General features: G+C 42.8%; 4 protein-coding genes across 4 annotated transcripts; 1 reads left to right on the top strand and 3 right to left on the bottom strand.

Annotated features, from left to right (window-relative positions):
• Window positions 1-1,149: 1,149 nt before the first annotated feature.
• On the top strand, window positions 1,150-4,171 carry aldob (aldolase b, fructose-bisphosphate). Its single transcript, XM_076739822.1, has 9 exons — window positions 1,150-1,256; window positions 1,984-2,096; window positions 2,187-2,398; window positions 2,509-2,563; window positions 2,694-2,854; window positions 2,952-3,035; window positions 3,146-3,320; window positions 3,428-3,627; window positions 3,901-4,171. The coding sequence occupies exons 2-9, from the start codon at window positions 1,985-1,987 to the stop codon at window positions 3,994-3,996; spliced, it is 1,095 nt and encodes a 364-aa protein (XP_076595937.1). The 5' UTR covers window positions 1,150-1,256; window position 1,984; the 3' UTR covers window positions 3,997-4,171.
• An 818-nt stretch (window positions 4,172-4,989) lies between these two features.
• LOC143325875 (uncharacterized) lies at window positions 4,990-8,518 on the bottom strand. The gene is made up of 7 exons (XM_076739243.1): window positions 8,456-8,518; window positions 8,107-8,248; window positions 7,888-7,998; window positions 6,832-6,888; window positions 6,582-6,737; window positions 6,376-6,489; window positions 4,990-6,019 (listed from the first exon to the last, which is right to left on the bottom strand). The coding sequence occupies exons 2-7, from the start codon at window positions 8,236-8,238 to the stop codon at window positions 5,969-5,971; spliced, it is 621 nt and encodes a 206-aa protein (XP_076595358.1). The 5' UTR covers window positions 8,239-8,248; window positions 8,456-8,518; the 3' UTR covers window positions 4,990-5,968.
• Window positions 8,519-9,186: 668 nt separating this feature from the next.
• Window positions 9,187-14,436, bottom strand: tmco6 (transmembrane and coiled-coil domains 6). Its single transcript, XM_076738410.1, has 13 exons — window positions 14,251-14,436; window positions 13,686-13,789; window positions 13,494-13,606; window positions 13,226-13,409; window positions 13,025-13,129; window positions 12,824-12,915; window positions 12,555-12,671; window positions 12,295-12,409; window positions 11,054-11,234; window positions 10,304-10,398; window positions 10,024-10,191; window positions 9,798-9,932; window positions 9,187-9,708 (listed from the first exon to the last, which is right to left on the bottom strand). The coding sequence occupies exons 1-13, from the start codon at window positions 14,339-14,341 to the stop codon at window positions 9,685-9,687; spliced, it is 1,524 nt and encodes a 507-aa protein (XP_076594525.1). The 5' UTR covers window positions 14,342-14,436; the 3' UTR covers window positions 9,187-9,684.
• A 136-nt stretch (window positions 14,437-14,572) lies between these two features.
• On the bottom strand, window positions 14,573-19,763 carry LOC143325403 (uncharacterized). The gene is made up of 11 exons (XM_076738411.1): window positions 19,509-19,763; window positions 19,019-19,071; window positions 18,853-18,929; window positions 18,410-18,507; window positions 18,135-18,302; window positions 17,747-17,825; window positions 17,580-17,638; window positions 17,310-17,484; window positions 15,515-16,768; window positions 15,325-15,434; window positions 14,573-15,251 (listed from the first exon to the last, which is right to left on the bottom strand). The coding sequence occupies exons 1-11, from the start codon at window positions 19,614-19,616 to the stop codon at window positions 15,219-15,221; spliced, it is 2,214 nt and encodes a 737-aa protein (XP_076594526.1). The 5' UTR covers window positions 19,617-19,763; the 3' UTR covers window positions 14,573-15,218.
• Between the last annotated feature and the right edge of the window lie 588 nt (window positions 19,764-20,351).

Here is a 20,351-nt window from a genome sequence, read left to right as displayed (position 1 = left end):
TTGGATTGCAACTCCCACAGATCCATGGATCTGGGCAAGTACATGTTTCGGGATATTGTAGCAATTACCTGGCAACAAAAACAATGAAACCAACATTCCTCTGACGCTGTTTATTAAAATTTAGTTCACATACTTGTGGGGATAAGCAAACTTGTCTCGACAGCATTTTGCACTCCCCTGACACTCTCTTTTTCAGGCAGTCCTTATGTAAAATGCCACTCATGAACGGAGACTGAACTCTGATAAGCACTATTATGGAGAACACTGCACAGAGAGCAGAGTCCAGGTTGTGTAAAAGCTGGCTTGTCATTATTTGTGAGTTACAGATCTACCCCAGCCTATCGGTTCAAATATCCATATCTGTTGAGGTCACTCATGGACTGGTGAGAGCATTACAAACACCCCTACAAGTTGTTTTTGGGCCACTTTCAGCGATCAATATGAGAACTGTTTATGCATGACGTGCTTGACAAGCAATGTGACGCAGAAGGCAAGTACACAAGATAGCATGAAAAAGCAGGTTTGCAGTACCTGATTGCATATTTGTTTCCAATAAATGAACTAGTGTTTGCTCTGAAGGTCTTTAAGGAACATATCATTTTAACCGAGTGAGGAAGCTAGTGTTTTCCATCAGGTGGTATCAGTGAATATCGTGTTTCCACACACCACGTTGGGAGCACTTAAACACTGTGTCTGTCCTGTGAAAACACCCAGAGCAGACAGACACATATGCTGTTGTTATCTACACTTTCACCAGGACAAAGAAACCTGAATTGCCACATTGCAGCGGGCCTCTCACATTACATTTCTTCATTAAGTCAAAGTGAAGCAACAGTGAGCAAAAAAAAAAAAAAAAAAAAAAGACAAGAGAGAAGAGAGAGGCGGGGACAGCGTGAGGAGTGTGTGATGCGTGCAGGGCATGCATGCAGACCTCAATTTTCTTAATCGTGTCAGATGACACACAATGTTCCCTTCTTGTTCTCGACTCATCCGCCAGGGGCCTGACATGAGCTTAAAGTCCACAAAAGCGAGTTGATGCCATAAACCACACAAACACCGCCCCTGTCTGTGCGAAAGGGCCAATTGCGTTACCGGGGTGCCACACGCCCCGCCACATCACGAGCACCTCCTCCACAGCGCCAAGCACGCAATAAATGCAGCTTTGTGCACAATGCTCGGCCTCCTCTGTCGGTCCCATTGCTGCGTGGAAGCAGTGTGTCACTTCTGTTGCCGTCGCTGTTTGACTAAAGTCTCAAGTAAGGCCCGTTTTCTAGTTCAGAGCTTTTGCAAAGTCTCGCTGTGGCTGATTTTTGTGTGTTTTCATGGGAAGTGAAGTGAACCGTTTTGTCTGGTTTGTGCAACGTGACAGCGTCTTCGAGGTTTCTCATGTTTTCAAGTGTGCAGCGATGCAAGTAATGATGCAGTCATGGAGTTAAGATGCAAGTTTTCAATAGTCTAAACTTTGCAGACGTGGACAAACAGATTGTCATATTTGCACGCCCGAGGTGATACATTAAGATGTTCAAACCTTATTTTTTGGAACAGGTTTTGCCATTTTACTTTGAAAGGGTGGTGTGTTGCCTAAATTGACAGAAGGCCTCTGTGGGTTTGTGCAAATACTGGAAAGAAAGCACACATCCGCGTGTAACCTGCAGATTATGATCATTTATTGTATGTCTGCAAAATGATGCTCTCACTTATTAGCCTTATTATGCTGTTTGTTTACACTTCTGCAGAAAGTATTTGGTAATTATTTCAACAACCTCGAGTGAACTGTGAACTTGTGTTCCATATTCAGAGGCAGAACTTATCTGCTTGAGAGCCAAAGTTCAACCATGCGGGCCAAATATTTACAGAGGTGGTGCAAGAGAGGCAGGAAGACAAAGGCAGAGGTTCATTGTGTTTGATGGACAACAGATAAAATCTTCCTCATACTTGCAGAGTGTCTGATTACCTGTGAAATAACTCGTTTCTGTCCTCTAGGATGACTCATCAGTTCCCGTCCCTGTCTCCGGAGCAGAAGAAGGATCTCTCTGACATCGCTCAGAGGATCGTGGCTCCAGGAAAGGGAATCCTGGCTGCAGATGAATCAACAGGTGAGCCTCAATTTGTCAGTTATAGCTCTGTGGCGAGAGGTGACTGCAGAGCGTGCAGCTGAAATGTTTCCCTCACTCTTGTCTTTCAAGGGACCATGGGAAAGCGTCTCCAGAAGATCAACGTGGAGAACACCGAGGAGAACCGACGCTGCTTCCGTGACCTCCTCTTCTCCTCCGATTCCTCCATCTCAGACAGCGTGGGTGGGGTCATCTTCTTCCATGAGACGCTCTACCAGAAATCAGACAACGGCAAGATGTTCCCCCAGGTGGTCAAGGATAAGGGCATTGTCGTTGGCATCAAGGTGAGGAGCCTAGGAGTGGAGGCTGAGCCAAGTCGAATGTACACCTCTTCAGCTCTTCCCCATGTTTGATCCCTGTACGTTAATGGGCATGCCTGGTTTTCTTGCTTCAGGTGGACAAAGGCACAGCTGGTCTAAACGGAACAGATGGAGAGACCACCACACAAGGTGAGAACAGACTGTGTTTCGAGCCGTGCCTCAAAGTGCAATTCAAAGCCCAGACGTGCAAGCTTTTCAGTTTGGGCACATAATGCAGAACGAGCACCACAACATTCTGTGGCTTGTTGTTTCTCTGTAGGTCTTGATGGCCTCTCGGAGCGCTGCGCCCAGTACAAGAAGGACGGCTGTGACTTTGCCAAGTGGAGGTGTGTCCTCAAGATCTCAGATGGCTGCCCATCAGCTCTTGCCATTGCAGAGAACGCCAATGTCCTTGCCAGATACGCCAGCATCTGCCAACAGGTGTGTGCGGCCATATTGTTCACAGAAATGGCTTGAATCCGCTGTGATCAGAGTGAGTGAGAGTAATTTTAAAATCGACATTTATGTACTCCACCAGAACGGCCTGGTGCCTATTGTGGAGCCAGAGATCCTGCCTGACGGAGACCATGACCTGCTGCGCTGCCAGTATGTCACAGAAAAGGTTGGTTCATCATCTCTTGGCTGAATCGACCAGCCACCAGCAGTGAAATATTTCCCCATCAGATGATACTTTAAAAACGTGTCGTAATGAATCTGCCTATTCATCTTTAGGTTCTGGCTGCTGTGTACAAGGCTCTTTCTGACCACCACGTGTACCTGGAGGGCACTCTGCTGAAGCCCAACATGGTCACTGCTGGACACTCCTGCAGCAAGAAGTTCACCCCTCAGGAGGTTGCCATGGCCACAGTGACGGCTCTGAGACGCACCGTCCCCGCTGCTGTGCCTGGTGAGTGTCAGAAGGAACGATTTCCCTCCTCAAACGAAAAGTGAGGAGGTTCAGTATGTCAGCAATTTCAAAGTACAAGTAGAAAACGGCTTTCTGTGTCCTCCCAGGCATCTGCTTCCTCTCTGGAGGACAGAGTGAGGAGGAGGCCTCCATCAACCTGAACGCCATCAACCAGGTGCCCCTCCATCGTCCCTGGAAGCTGACCTTCTCTTTTGGCCGTGCACTCCAGGCCTCCGCTCTCGCAGCCTGGCAGGGCAAAGCAGCCAACAAGACAGCTGCACAGACAGCTTTCAGCAGCAGGGCCAAGGTAAGTCTCAGAGCACGAACAGTTATCACCAGTCACGAGTGGCCTCATGAATAGATGCTAATAGTTAATTTACTTATCAATTTGTAGTTTGTAGACCGTGCACAGTGTCCATTAAATGACTCTTATCTTGCATGACACAGCTTTGTACTGACTGGTAAATGATTAGGAAAAAAGCTTTCTGTCTGTTCAGTCTTACACTAATGTGGTTTAGGTAACCTGGCTGATCATTAACGCTCAGATTTGACTTTGCCCTAACTCGGCCCCTCTCTTCAGATCAATGGCCTGGCTTCCAAGGGAGAGTACAAGCCCAGCGGCGCAGCTGACCAGGCCTCCATGAAGTCTCTGTACACTGCCAGCTACGTCTATTAATACTGTGAACATTTCAAAAAAAAAAAAAATGCTTGTGGACCAAATATGACTACAACAAATGCCTCTGCTGGATTTAACGCTTCCCCAGACTACCAACGCCAGGGGGAGACATCTGTCACATGTTGAACTGCTGTTTGTCTACTCAGAGAAATGACTGGGAATAAATTAAGTGACCAAAAGGCTGTTTTTGTTGTTGCAGTTTTTTTTTCAGATCTGTACTATTTTAAAAACATTGTCAGCTGTAACTTGCAGGCTTTCTTGCCTGCAAGCCTGGCTGTTAAGCAGTCAGTGGTGCTTTTCTTAATCTTCAGTGACAGTAGAATTTAACAGCCATTCCTGTTTCTTTATATACGCACATAAAGTAATCACATCACACATCCGAACTCCTACATGCATGGCTGTGCAGCTCATCCAAGCTTACTTCAAGCTTATGCCAAGCCCACAGGAGGAGCTGCTCCCTCCTTCCTACAACGCTGATGCAGCAAGTGAGTCAAAATTGACAGCATATGCTACATGAGTCGAAATGCGTTTGAATCTGTGCTGAGTGGAGCAAATTGATGTCTAGTGGATGAAACGTTGAGAGGATGTCTGTGGGGGGGAAAAAAAACAGAACTAGGATGATACCGGTTTGATTGCACAACAGTCATGGGGAAATACTGAAAGCTTTTCGACACAGTCCCTGTGATAAAAATCAGTGTGTGAATCAGTGAATGAATGGCTGTGCCTTGAATTAGGTATTTTGTTCTCTGACAAACATAAAATAAACTAATTTCACATCATGCTGGCAGGACAGGGCGTGTGTGTGATGAAGTCCTTGCTGGTCATCTAACAAGGTGTTCAAAGTGGTCTTACAGGTATGAACAGAGCAATGATCATTTATTCTGTAGTACACTGCATATCTGTGAGGTTTGGGTTGTGCAGACAGAACAGTATGTGTTGTGTAATAAGCCATCAAGCTGAGCATCATTTTGATGTATTTATTAAATTTTTTTTAAGAAAGACAATACACATCACATTTATTGCACCACATATAGCTACAAGCTAAAGCTACATCTTTGAAAAGTGCTGCCTGCTCAGGACACGCTTTTGGAAGGACACCAACTCAGTGTTTTTCACACACTGACAGGCATAATAACAGGTTTCCAAACAGGCTCGACATTTCTTTAAAAAAGATATCTAAAGCTGCAATCACAAGTGGATGTGCTGTGCTGTAAACAAAACATTCATTCATCCAAAACCACACTGTAAAACAGTGTTTACAAAGGTTCACAATGATTACCAAAAGCTGCAGGTATATCTATATGCTGCACAAAACGTAATAATAATACAGGCAGCGTAGATAATGATCAGACGTGTTGATAACATAAGGGTTGAAGGCTACCAGTAAGTGACCACATTATATAATCAATGTCTAAATTGACTGGAAAAGCATTTTTAAACACTGTGGAACAGAAGGAAAATGTACTTCTGATTTACTTTAATGTAAATATGGAAACGCGGGCTTCTGTCTAGCTTCACCAGCAAGAACTAAAATCACTGCATATTATTGCTTATACAATATACATCAAGATGAGGTGATATGACATTAATCAATTGACTTTACTGATAGGTATCAGTATCAGATTGTAAGACCTGCTTGAGGCTAGAATTCAAAGTAATGTAACATCGCTGAGCGTTCACTGGTCCATACAGTAAGTACACATAAGGCTCAAGAGACAGAGGTTAGTGGTTACGATATTCTCTTATAAGTGCATGTAAAATAAGTGTGGTTCAGTATAGCATTGCAGTTACAGACACCATAGATGGAGGTAACTAGAGAAAGGTGTGGCTGGGCTGTAAGGCTACTGCCTCCAGGTGGTGTCAACATGTAACACATGTAGTACACTGCACAGTATTATGATCATTTCTTTGACGGGGTGGGTGTGGTGCAGGAGAACCAGTGTTAGTTATTGTAGACTTCAAAAGGTGGATCTTAATTTGTCGGCGTGTCACTCGGTGGTGGCGGGATGCACTGGACAATAACCTGTTGAAGATGGTGAAGAGGTGGTTGTTAGAGAAAAGGACGACAGGAAGGTAATGAAATGATGACTGGCACACAGACACACTGGATAAAGAAAACTAATAAACGAAACTCTTTGTTGACCTGCTCATAACCCACAAAAATATGCAGCTGGTGAAGAGGGATAACAAACAGGCAATGCTATGCTTTAAAGGTAAAAGAGGTAACACAAGATTTTTCTCCTTTCCATTAATTTAGTTTTACTTTTCATGTCTTTGTTTGTGGTCTTCACTCATTCTTTGTACTTTCTCTGTATATTCTTTCATTCTTTGTACAGCAAAATCTTGATTCAGACAAGGTAACGCTGAAAAATGTTCTACCTGAGTGCGTGTGGACTTCAGAGCTAAACGTGCGACGGCACACAAGAAGATGAGAAGCACGGATACACACAGAGAGGAAGTGAACAGTATGCCTTCAACACCAAAAAGCTGTTCCTAAAGCAAAGGAAGTGAAAGAAAAAGTTATTTGTACACTGTGAAAAAATACTGCCGTCCATTCGGCCTAAAAAATATATGCTGCAACTCACCACTCTGTGTAACAACCATTCATCATCTGACCAGTCGCTCCTCCAAGATGCTCTGTATCGAAGGTAGCTATAATGGGTGAGGCAGTATATCCTGTAGACAACAGAGACCACGATTCCCAAGAGGCAAACCACATACATGGCCAAGCACACAGTCACCTGGGAACGATAATTCCAACAAGATAAGATGAGGTATTGAGACAGAAAGACAGATTGGAGTTGAAACTACAGCATAAAATCACAGTGTACCTACCATCTTTTTGGATGGATGTACCTCAGTGTAGATAGACAAATTTCCACAGACAAGAAACTTAAAAAACAAAACAACAACAAATGATTAGCACATCATTTTCATCTGTCATTCACCCAAAGTCTATTTTGATGACTTATCCAGTGCAGTGCAGTGAGTAACCAAAGCACCTCTGCATTCGAGTCTTTCTAATGGCCTGCTCCTGCGCTGATATGTTTTTATTTCTAACATTACAAGTTTGTCAAAATTAACACACTGAACTCGAATGGAATACTGTGACATGTTGGGAAATAGGCTTGATTGCTCTTTTTGCCTTCTTTGCCAAGACTTAAATGAGAAGGTTGATAGCACTCTATAGCCAACCGCCAGTTAGCTTAGCTTAGCATAAAGACAGGAAATGGGATAAACAGCTGGCCTGGCTCTGTCTAAAAGACAACAAAATCTACCCTCCAGCACCTCTAAAGCTTACTAATGTTTAGTCCATACAAAAACCAAAGTATGTAAACAACAATTCAATGTTTCACAACCGTTTATGTGCTGTGGGGAATCTCTTGGCTAGGAGTAAATTTTAGGAAACTAGTGGAGACTCCAGGAAGTAGTCTACTACATAACCTCTGTAACTCTGTCATTTTTACACCTCAGCTTTCTACTAATTAAATAAACATGATACAAGGTGTTAATAAGTGAGCTTTAGCGCGCTGGTGTTGTTTTTGTTTCCTTTCTACTGAACCAGTTCAGCTTTTTCCCCATTCCCAGTTTTTATGCTAAGCTAAGCTGCTGGATGTAGTGTCATATCTATTGAACAGACTTGATAGTGGATAAATCTCCTCATCTAACTTTTGGTCAGAAAGTGTAAAAGCATATTTACACAAATATTGAACTGTTCCTGTAAGTTCTCAGGGGCTTTAAGGAGCCACTCTGATAACACATTTAGCAACTGTGAGGACTAGGAGTGCATTTGCTTTTAAATGAGAAGTATGTCAGTGAACATACACTCAAACATGTCTGATAGTTCACCATTTTCAATATGTGGCTGCTAGTCAACCAAACGTGATATACCAGAAGTCCCTGCCAGAAGGGAATGTAGATTCCATAGGAAGTGACCGTGTTCTCAGTGGCCAGGTTAAACCCCATCAGGAGCTCTGCACAGCCAAAGATCACGATAACAATCTGGGATGGAAGAGAGGAAGGATGGATTAAAGGACCTGCACTACAGCTCTATGTGGACACATTTCTATACACTTCTTTACCACTTGTGACCCTGGGTTGCTGATTTACCCCAAGACTTTTGGGCTCCTTTTGGATGAAGCGATGCAGAGGCTTGCTGGACATCAGCAGATTTTGGTCCCCCCCCTGACCCCCATTCCTTCCTGTTGTTCTCTCTGGAGCTGTTGACTCTGTGTCTTCCATAGTCAGCGCTCTATGCAGTGTGTTCCGTTGTGGGAGGAGAGAAGAAGTAATTGAACCAGATGTATGCTGTCTCGTCAAAAGCACACAATGTATTTTCAGAGTCCACTCAGCAGATGTAAAGAGACAGAATAGATGTGGAGTAGCAGAAATACTTACAAGATTATAAAAGCAGTCTCAAAGTAAGGACGAATACGTACAAAAACATGAAGTGACCCACCTTGTTTGAGCTTTTCATGCAGAGGAGCAGTGTGACTGAATGTTATGGGTGGACAGAGGAAGTGGGGAAACTTGAGAGTTTTACTTTTTTCTTTTTTTTCCATGAGGGAGGGAGGAGCTGAGCGGCACAAGTTACGGGCTGAGGCTATTGCAACAACTTTCACTGAAATTAAAATCCCAGACATCTGTGTGGAAACCCAGCGCAGGAGGATATGATGCTAAACACAAAGGCAAACTTTTGACATCCGTGTTTTTATACAGGACTGTCTTTCCAGTATGGCATCATAGCCATTACTCTGTGAATTAACCTTTCTGAGTTCAATAATGACAAATTTCTTGATTTTGGGACATGCACTTCTCCCATGACTGACTCAATTAAAATGTTTATTAAACATGATAAGCAGATTTGAACGATGAGTTTTAACCTGCAGTCCTCGGGTTAAAACTTTGCATGTCAAGAATCTAAAGTTTGAAGGCAGTCATTGCTGTACGCATGTTTTTTGAACTGCTCTCATTAGATGCATGGTAGCTGAGAGCAACAGCTGGATAACACCTCCATGTGCTGAACCAGTTGAAAAGACAGATCTGGAGCAATGACCCTTATGTTGATTATTACTGTCTGCATTATTAATCCATACAAATCAGAAGATTGTTACCACAGGGATCTTCAGTTTTGACACTAAATCCTCTCTCCTTTAGTTTTTAGGGCTTAAAAGTAAATCAGTTACGTACTTTCATTGCAGTGAAGGTCATATTTATTATTTCATCAGTAATTTGGTAAATGTACAGTCATGAAGGACATTGCATCGTTGGCTCAAAAAACATGATACTTCTAATATACATCATCTCAAAACAAAAAAATAAAAAGGGTGCTTTAGCACTCGCTCTAGATATTTACAGTCAGTCATATAAATCCATCCTCTCTATGTACAGAAGGTGCTCCAGTTTCAGTTGAGAGGCTTTGATGAGATAAAAAAAATCTGCTTCTTTTGTCACTCAAGTGATGGAAAAAAAACACATCAGAGTGTTAAGATCAGAGGTGCTGAGTTTCAGGCATATTTATATATATATTTAAATACCATTGATAACAACACTGAATGTCAAAACACCATCACATTTAAAAAGCCCATTAATCAGATCGCAAAGAGTAAACAAGAAGTCCTGTATTCTCCGGTGTGTCATCATGGTATCCGTGTTTTATGACTGTGAGTCTGAACCCTCCCTGCTGGTTCAGGAACTTGGGATGTTGTCCACCTACGACACAAAAGATGATCTAAGTCATTATTTAAATTCTGAATTAGTACAAGCTCAGCAAGCAAAACAAACTTTACCAAAGTCTTTACCGAGGAATAGGATGTGTAGGACAGCAGGTGGTGCTCCAGCAGATGTGTCGCTCTTCGTCTGATCTCTTCTTCGCTGTTGTACTGACCGGCTTCCAACAGTGAAAGCCCGCCTTGCCTCACAAACTCCTCAGCCACCTAATGGGAAGGAATAAGTGTTCAGAACTTCACCATTCTCTGCTCTGGTTTGCACAGGCAACATCACAGTTGAAAGGTTTCCCTAATTTACCTGTGGACCACTAACGACCAACATGAACAGGACATCCATGCTCAGGGTCACCATCTCTTGGTCGGCCATTTTCAGTGTGGCACAGAGTGCAGACAGCAATCCAAGATGGGCCAGCTGGACACAGAACTCCTTTTTCTTGTGGGCAATATTTGCTAGAACCCTCAAGATCTGAGTATAACAAAGAAGAACCAGACCAGTGAGTGTAACATCATAGGCATGTGTGAAAAATAGCCTTCAGTATTGCAAAGATAAGCTAAAATTGACTTTGGTTTGTACAGACCATCGTATTAATGCCTTGAGAGAAAGGGAGGAGCTGGATCAGTCCAGGGACCAGGTTGAGAGTCAGCAGAGCAGAACACAGAGCACTGGAGTAAGCTGGAGCAAAGAAACTTCATTATACACATGAACTCCTAATAAATATATTAAGATTTTAAAATCTTCCTTTGGAGAACTCAAGTTTTCATTAACAGTAAAATGAACAGAAGTAATACTACTGACAAACATTACACTGAGATGGAAAATCCAAATAAACTGTATTTACCATTTAAATGAGTTTTATATTTGAACAAAAAAAAAAATCCCCTTGGGTCAGAAGATGATGCACATGCAGTGTCTACCATATTTTATTTATTTATTGAATTGGGACAGTGCACATTAATCAACATATCAGCACTAGACAGCAATGTAAATGTGCCAGAATTAGCACAATAGCATACATTTTTTCCCCAACTGGCCCACTTGGCGAGGAGATCAGAGTTTTACTGGCTCCTTGTATATTTTCACTGGCCCAGCAGCCAAAAAATGACTGACATCAAGTGTACAATATTAATTTTGTGTGCTAACACCCCCATGATGTCTGCTGGTACGAGCTGTCCCTAAAGTCAGTCTATTCCTATGCCAAATAACCCACAGAGAGAACAGAAAACACAAATCTCAATCCCAATCTACACAATTAAAAGACCAAAATCTGTGCAAAAACGTGTTTGAGATTCAGCAGAAATCGGGTGTGACTACAACAGACTGCTCAAACCTGTGAGGTTGTTGAGGACCCAGGCGCTCTCTCTGGCCAAAGCTGGCTGGGTCTGCAGGTAGGCCTGAAGAATGGCACACAGAGCAACTACAATATGAACATCACCCAATTTTGTGGTCAGGTCTTCCACTGGACAGGAGGACAGGAGGTTTCCTACGCACCTCAGCAGAGGACAGATGAGCTAGAGAGGAAGACCACATTGGAAATCTCCATGTCATTAAATCGGATCAGTCTCAAAGTTAAAAGATTGCCCACAGGAGGATTCACGTTATCATTGTATAAATGTAAAATAAATCTAAATACAAAATAAGACAAATGTATTGATGCACTCAAAAATATTTCTTGTTTTAAATAAATCTAGTAGCATGTGTGAACTCCAGACTCCCCTACTGTGGCTCCATTCATAAATGCATTTTTTTTCAACAGGGAACTGTCTGTAGCCAATCAGATGGCTCCTTCCTTTTGAGCCAATGAGATTTCATTTCACAAATGTCAAACAGTTTGTAAATATAACAACATCCAATATGCTTTGGATGAAAATTGCAAATACCTTTAAATACATATACTTGTGGAAGTCTGCTACATTTATTTGAAACAAGCAATGTTTGTGTGTCAATCAGAAATATGTTTCTGAACCTTATTTCACATGTGGATCTTTTTTTACTTTACATACAACAATAAATATTTTTTGTGTGCACTGAAAAGCATTTGTGGAGAGTGTTTTATGTATAAATCAGGGAATGCATTTGTGAATCCCTCTGAGTGCATTCACTGATAGAGAGACTTCATCTGATTCTGCATTAAAAATACAATAGGGTCAGTCTTTGATATGGTGTAGTTACTTCATCCTGAAGATGACAAAGAGTGTAAACTTTGCGTTGCGGCTGATTTTCTTGAGGATGGTTTATTATAGGTGTGATTAGGTTTTGAGTTTCTGCATTTCAGTGTAAAAATCAATGACTCCTTTAGACACGTAATTTATCACAGTAATTATTAACAGACCTTCATTTATCAATAAAAACTATACCTTTCCTTTTTTATCAAAGCTATCATAACTCCGTACTGCATTTGCAAACTGACTTAAAAACTCTCTTTTTGTAAACACTTTGAGAACGCTTTGACAATAGTCATCAGTCATGAAAAATAATGGTACACATGATTTGTTTTTAGAAAGTAAAAACACCTGAACAAAACGCAACAAACATATTGAAACATTGCATTTGAGTCATTCGTTTCCTTACCAGCTCGATTCCTTCTTCTACGTTTCCTTCAGCTATGGCGCCCCCTAGTGACACTAGCAGCGAATTGCACTTCAACAGGGCCCCATGAGCCAACAGCACTCTGTTATCCTCCATGCTTTCCAGTGAGATAAAGGCAAAAGAGAGACAGATTGTCATTATTATTACAAGTAAAATCGCAGTGTTTGTGGTGCAGTTATATATAATGAAAACTGTGTAAACAGAACAGTCTATTGACACTGAGGATACCCTTCAGCTCCCACCTGCATGTGAGGTAGTGCAGACACCACGCACACTCAATGGCAGGTGCCAGGCCAAAATTCGGGTCAGGAGTTAGGACTGATAACAAGTGTGAAGGTAAACTGGAGGCCAGGACCATCCTAAGGACACAGAGGATGACTATTATACAACTGACAGTGTATACACTGGTGGCAGTGTGAAATGTGAGTGAGAGAAACGATTTTAACATTTTCTGGAAAAGCAGTAATGTAGAGAATTGAGAGATGAACTAATGTCCCATTAGAGTGCTCACGGGATTATTTTCTCTGCTGCATCTTTAGCCTGGAGAAGTTGAGAGAGGGTGAAGCCCACAGCTTCCACCACTGCAAGGTTATGTCTCTGGTTCTGAACACACACACAGAAACATCAAGAGAGACGAGTAAACATTACTACATTCAACATTGTGTGGCAACATGTGGGCAACACTGAAGACTAATGAAGCTTGCCAGTTTACCTCGATACAGCTGGTCAGAGCTGGTATGATTCCCTGAGCCAGGAGTTTCTCTTTTACATCATCACAGTCTGGGCATAAATTACCTAGCGTGTAGAGACACAGCTCCTGTGTACACATGAACACACACACATGGAAAGTAAAAAATCTGCTGCATAATTAGGTGATAATATTACACATGGTCTGTTACAAGCAGCTACTCACAGTAAACTTGGGGCTCTGACCAGACAGGTAGGTGAGCAGGTAGGGGGTGGCAGGCAGACAGGCTGGAGCAACGTTGGAGTGGGTAGAGTGCGACAGCTCATGAAGACAGCGAACAGCCTGCAGACGGCACGTAGCATTAGAGCCAGTGAGCAGACCAACCAGAAGATGCATGCTGTTCTCCTGCCTAGAGGAAAGACAGGTTATGCACAGACACGGCACGGAAGACAGAGACACAAATGGCTTGAACATCATTTAAATTCAAACATACTTGATGAAGATGAGCTGTGCTGATGGCTGGCGGAGAGCTTTACTCAGAGCTTTCAGGTCGGCCTCCCTCTCCGGCCCGCTGCGCTGGAGTTTGTGGAACAAACTGACCACATCCTGGGAAATGAGGAGCAGATTCAGATGGCAAGTTTTACATGACCCGCCTAAACATGATGTATCACAACGACTGTCTCACCTGTTCCCCTGAGTGAGTGTCCATGTTGACCTCTGGCTGGTCCTCATCTTCAGTCAGCAGTCTTTTGCTTACAAGCTGTCTGTCTCTGCGGGCCTGTCTCAGTGCTATTAACATAGCAGTTAACACAGACATCACTTTCTGGTACAGTCACCTGAGAGTACTTATACTGAGCATGACTGATTAGATATCAACCTGTATTTTTGTATTCTGTTGACTTGCTATTAGTTACATCAATATTACTAATGAGTTCTGGACTTCATGCTTGTTGACTAAAATCTTTAGTTAAGGGATTTTTCATGTGTACCGTGTTCATGGTGTTAACAAACGCAACAGGTTATGGACTAAGTTTGCTATATTTGATGTGTTGACGCCAAGTTAATTATATGCTGCTGGGCTTTCAACAAACTTTCCATGTTATTTTTCTTCTAAATTACCATTGAACGTTAACTCACGGGTAGTTTGCCTATCGCAGTTTTAATGACACTAATTGTCGCTCTCGTCAACTAAAACTGAAGTTCATTAGCTAACTCACGTAAACACATGGCGTTTTAACGTTAAAACTCACCTTTTTCGTGCTCTCGCCTCTTAAACTTGAACTCCTCCAAGCTGTCGCCTTGTCGTCCAGCTTTGTGCCGAACTTTGTTTAACCTCCACATTGTTATTTTGAAGTCAATAATAAATTAAATCATGCTAGATGCGTATTTCATGGTGGAGGACGTCGCTGTACCCACTGTAGTTGAAATTCTTCTTCGCTGTATTTTATCCGACCTCAGTCAGTTAATGCAGCGCCATCTAGCGGACAAACCCAGAGACAGAAACCCACCGACTTCATCGTCTGTCCCTCTCTGTCCATAATAACAGAGTGAAAAGACTTCAGGCAGAGGATTAAAAAACAAACAAACTATGGAATAGTTTAATTTGTATTAAAAGCATAATGTCCAATGCAAATACAAAAGCTTTACAAACATTTAAAAAACACACTTTTCACAAACATAGAAATTTAACCCAGTATCAAAATAGGCTGTTAAAACCAATTCCCATATACTTTTGAATAAATATAAAATTTGTCTGTTGTGACGACTCCCCCCCCCACATGAGTTGAGTCAGTAGGTGTAAATTGATAAAAAATTAAGGACTATCACGGGAAACTTTCCTGAGACTAAAAGAGAAAGTGTTTAAGAGACATTTTTTCTGTTCAATCAATAACTGAATTTCACTTTGAAAAGACAAGAGAGAGCTCATCCATTCTATGAAACAACCAGTCATGAATCCCCTTTACATTTTCATGCCATTACAACGGCATTACCATACAAAACAAAGTGAAAGATGGCAGCAGCGGCACAGTATGCCACACTCAGAGGGGGAAAACATTAAAACACATCAAAAAGATGAATGAATGAGCAAAATAAAAAGTAACTTTCTCTTTACAGCTTTAAGGGATTCTTCTAACCATTAAAATATGATTAAAAATGGGATGGAGAGGTCGCGCCGCCTTCATCCTTTGGTTCCGCAGCGATGAAGAATCGAACATCCTCATGACTCGGTGCTCTTGGAAGATTTCTTTTTCTGTGAAGAATTACAGAAACATTAGCACGTTCAAAGAGAGCACAGAAGAAGAAGAAGCACAGCGCTGCGGCACCTTCTTGTGGGTGTCACTGGAGGGCGTGTGGAGGGTCTCTGCGGCTGCGGCGTCTTGGACAGAAGCTTCAGGCGTTTCAGGGACGTCAGCGGATTTCAACTTGCTTTTCTCTGAGGGGACAAATGGAAGAGCGAATTCACACAGGAAAAACAGCACATCTGCGTTCTGTCACGGTGACTTATCTACTCACTTTTCTTCCTCTCTGTTGGAGGAGTCTCAGGGATGGGTGGAGGTAGTGGCTCTGCGTCCTTCTTTTTCCTCTTCACCTTGATGACCTGCTCTGTTTTTGCCTCTCTGTCGCTGCTCTCTGATCTCTGTGTCTCTGCTGCATTTTCTTCGTCTATCTGCGCCGACATCTCCTCATTACGAGCAGCTTTGTCCTTTTTTTTCTTTTTCTTTTCTTTAACTGTCTGCTCTGAATTTTCCTCACTGTCACTTTTCTCCTTTTTCTTCTTGGTTTTCTTTTCTTCAGTTATTGCCTCTGGATTTTCTTTCACTTTTTCAGCTACCTGCTCTGAATTTTCTTTGTCGTATTCAGCTTTTCGCTCTGATGTTTCCTCGCTATCGGCTGACTTTTTCTTCTTCTTCACTTTCTTTTCTTCAGCTGTCTGCTCTGGATTTTCCACACTATCCGTTTTCTCCTTTTTCTTCTTCTTGGTTTTCTTTTCTTCAACTATTGTCTCTGTATTTTCGCTGACTCCTTCAGCGATCTGCTCTGAACTTTCTTCAACCTTTTGCTTCGATTTTTCCTCACTATCACTCTTCTCCTTTTTCTTCTTCTTGGCTTTCTTTTCCTGCACTATTGGCTCCTTAATTTCCTCATTCTCATCATTCCCATTTTGGCTCCTCTCCATCCTTTCTTCTTCATGTTCATTCCTTTTGCTACCTCCTTCAGCTCCTTTTGCCTTTTTTGTCTCCTCTGCAGGTTTACCACCCAACTCTTGATCTGTGATTTCATTCTTCTTTTTCTTTTCCTCTTTACTGTCTTTGTCTTTTCCGGCCTCATTCGTTTTCTCCTCCACCTCGTCTTCTTTCCTCGTCTCCTTCTTCTTCTTTTTCTTGGGCTGGGATGCTGTCTCATCAGTTTTCCCTTCATTAGGAGTCACAGCTTTCCTTTTCTCTTTCGCCGGCGTCTGTTTTGACGGGGACAAAGTGGACGTAGCTGCTCTGTCCTCCACAGCACTGATGTTTTGCTCTTGGCCCGCGGTGGCAGAGGTCACAGGAGGAGTCTTTTTTGCGCTGCTTTTCTTGGGCGTACTATTCTTTGTTGGTGTTTCTGTCATGGCTTTGTCCTCCACCTTCTCGTCTGTCCCCTTATCCTGTTGAACGGGAGCGTCTGTTTTTGCGGGGGGCTTGGCTCGGGGCTTCCTCACCCTCTTTGTCTTGGGTTGTGGTGTAGAGGAGTCCAGAGCGTTGATGGTGTCCATCTTGGCTATGTCAGCCTCTGTGGACAGAATTAACATGGTGAAGACATTGAAAAAACACGTCTTGGTGGCATAAATGCTTAAAAGAAAAAAAAAAACAAAAACATCAGCTACAGAACACGGCTCTGTTTGTATGAAATCACTGTTTTCCATGGTGAGGTTGTTCATGGGTGGTGCTGTCCTGTCTGGTGGTTGTCTTTCTCCCTTTAAGTGAAGCGAACCAGCTCTCCCGGTCTTTTCATCCCCCACCACTCCCTGCATTTTCCAATCCTCTTAATTTTCTCTACGAACCTCTCCACCCTTTATTAGCTATAGCACAAGCTGACCCACAACCTTCCACAGGCCACACTGCAAACAGTTTCTCTGTTAAAGGCTTGAAAAGGTTGTATTTTGTCAAAATACGGAAATAAAACTGTTTCCACACTTCTAAACACTGATGTGCTGCAGTGAGATACGTCCATTACCTCCAAAACTGACAAATGACGACAAACAAATGATGCACTCAATGACCCTCTGGTTTCTCACACACACACACACACACACTCACACACACGCACCTACCTGTCATGTGCAGGACCAGTTTCTTCCACTTCTCGACATCCAAGCTGCTGTCAGAGTCTGAATCATCTCCTCCAGCAGCCACAAAATTGGCTTTTGTTTGGGTTTTTGATTTCTTCGCCTTGACGCTGTTTTCTGCAGATTTACCTTCAGTCTTTTTCCTTTTCGCTGGCACGGGCTAAGAAAATCGAAAGGACAGACAGAACAGCCTCGTTAGTGACCAGAATCAATTCAAGTGCTGCGTTAGAAAATGGAAACAAACTAAGGACTCACCTTCTTCTTTTGCGTCTCTGCCTTTTTTGCAGGTTTATCTTTCTTTTTCTTTGGTGTGGCTGGACATAAAAAAGTGCGTAGAATGGGTTAAAAACGCAATCAACTGCACAACCAGGCTGTCATTTCTTTCCTATTCGCTGACTGTGGGAAATCTCGGTCTGACGTACCGACAGGTGGTGTCCTTACGGCTGCTGTTGGAGCTCCCTGCTCGCAGGTGCTGCTGCCTTTCTTCTTCGGAGTTCTGACCTGAAAAGAGGCACCAGCGTTAGTCTGCGCAGCCTTTGGTTTAACAAGCGCCATGTGAACGTAAATAAGGATTAATAGTCTTTTAAAGGACAAAATAAAGCATCAAGAGGCAAACACGATCATGGGGCAGACTTAGACTGACGCTAGCTTCTTTCTGGTCAGGTGAGGCTTTGACTGTCTTGGCTGTTTTCTGCAGGTATGAAAACAACCAGGCAAAATATATGTGTCCTAAATGTGTCCTCGGACGATGTTTTTAAACATGTCATAAAGGGAACTGAAGCAGATCCTGGAGATCTGGGGAAAACGTACCGCAGCTGCTGGATTTCCTTCGTTCTCTGATATGTCAGTGGTTTCACTGGACTCGTCTGGAGCTGTAGGTACAGCTGTGACTGGGCTCACTGGTTTCCATTTGTTTGGAGATATTGCCGCTGCTGCTGGTTTGGCTGGGGTTGCCTTTTTACTGGAAGCAGGAGGAGTCTGTAACATCGAGATGAAAAACTTAATGGATGAATGTCATCAGTCAGCAGGAGTGACGTGTGTGTGAAAGCTTCGCCATCGAGCATGCAGCGTGTTCTCCACGTCACCTGCGGCAGGAGACTCTGACTCAGCCCCTCGCCATCTGAGCTGCTGTCGTCCTCAGCTTGAGTCCGGTTGGAGGAGGACGGAGTTTGGATTTTTGCAGCTGGTGCAGGTGTGAGAAGAAAAAAGAAAACAAAAACTCATGCACAGTTCAAATGTAGAAAAACCAGAATGAAAGAGCCTGTAAGCATGAACAGAGACGCTTCTGCAGCAGGTCTGCACAGAATCATTAACTTATGTTAAACTTGACTTAACTCGCATTGTATCGCACAATAAACTGTAGAAGCTTTTGCATAGAAGGAAAAATACAAGACATCCTGAAACAAGTTGGAGGCAAAGCAGTCAGAGTGTTTGGAGTCAGCATGGCTGCAGATCCCTGATCAGCAATTCAGTGTAATCATGTGCTCCAAGAGACCAATTTGAGGCTGTAAGACAGAAGCAGTCGTACCTTGAGCCGGAGTCCTTCCTCCTACTTTGACACCGGAGTGCTTGGCTGAGCCCGACTGCCTTTTCTTTTTCGAGTTACTGACGGGAGGAGAAATGATGCTTAGCGCAGATGTCATCACTGCCAACAAAGCCGAGGTGTTTGCAAAGATTCGAGAAATCACACTCACTTTAACCAGGAACCATAGATGTCCAGCAATGATGCAGATAGTTCTGCCTTGCCCTGCAGATAGCAAAACATTATTATTATTATTATTATTATTATTATTATTATTATTATTATTATTATGTATAGAGAAAGTTGTAACTGTAACTGTCTCCATTCATTTTTTCACTATTTTAACAGCTGAAAAAATGGTTGTTATGTGCGAATAACTTATAACTAATTATATAAAATAATTTTAATGTGCACAAAGAAGAGAGTTAACACTGAAAGAGTGTCACTGAGCACACCGATGATGCTGTAGACATTTCGTCAATGTTAATTCATCATATATAACTTCTGCGTGACGATAATTGGATGATAGTGCAACCTGTGACGAGAGTTAAAGCATTTTTATTGTATGTATATTTATTCACACTCTCGTGCAGCACCTGAAACATTGTTGCAGACGTCACATTTCACAGTGTTTACGCGCGTGTGTGTGTGTGTGTGCTGACCTGTGGGCTGTGCCTCTGTAGCTCATCCGCCGCTGAATGGTAACCGTGCTCCTTCAAATGGCGGTAGATGAGCCGGAGCAGCTCGTGCTGCGGTGCGTTCACAGACATACCGGACACACGAAGAAGCCGACAGAGAAACACGGAAAAGTCAACACTGAAAGTATTTTCGTATTGAAACCGGCCACATTCTTCACAGTCACCGCGTCTCCACTAGAAGAAACATGTGAATCCGTTGAACTTTCAACTCGGGGTGTCGTTCCGGTTTACCGCTGCAATGCACCATGGGAGCTGTAGTGCCTCCGTGAAACAGCCGCTCCGCAGGCACGGCGCAGGCTGTCAGTGGAAGGGCGGGAGCAGCGAACAGATCTGTTACTGAACTAAAAGTAGGGAAAATACACTGTTACAAGTAAAGGTCCTGCATTCAAAGGTGTACTTCAGTAAAACTACAAAGGTAAAAGTAAAATATTTGCCTCTGAATTGTACTGATGTAGTAGTAGTATGGGAAAATGGAAATCCCCAAGTAAAGTACCGAGAAAAGTCTTTGGGGTCAGTTTCTGGTCAGAATCTATTTAGTCTGTCTGGACAAAGACTGTTCAACCCGTACAGAGTGTCATTCACCTATATTTGCTTTTTAAGCTGAATATCAAAGACCCCTTCTCCCACCATCTCTTTCTTTTCTACCTGCCTGCACTTTCCTATGATTTAGGTCAGTCCCAGCCTGATTTCAGCTCAGTTGCACGTCCTGTTCCAGGAATGAAACCTGACATCTGCACAGACGAGCCACTCCCTTAAACCAGTCAAAGCTTGTATGATTTGGATAAGTCTACTCTTACAGGTATTTTT

This window comes from Chaetodon auriga, chromosome 9 (assembly GCF_051107435.1).
Source record: "Chaetodon auriga isolate fChaAug3 chromosome 9, fChaAug3.hap1, whole genome shotgun sequence".
Lineage (NCBI taxonomy): Eukaryota > Metazoa > Chordata > Actinopteri > Chaetodontiformes > Chaetodontidae > Chaetodon > Chaetodon auriga.
Note: the sequence above shows the minus strand (reverse complement) of the source record. Positions and strands in the feature narration are given on the sequence as shown.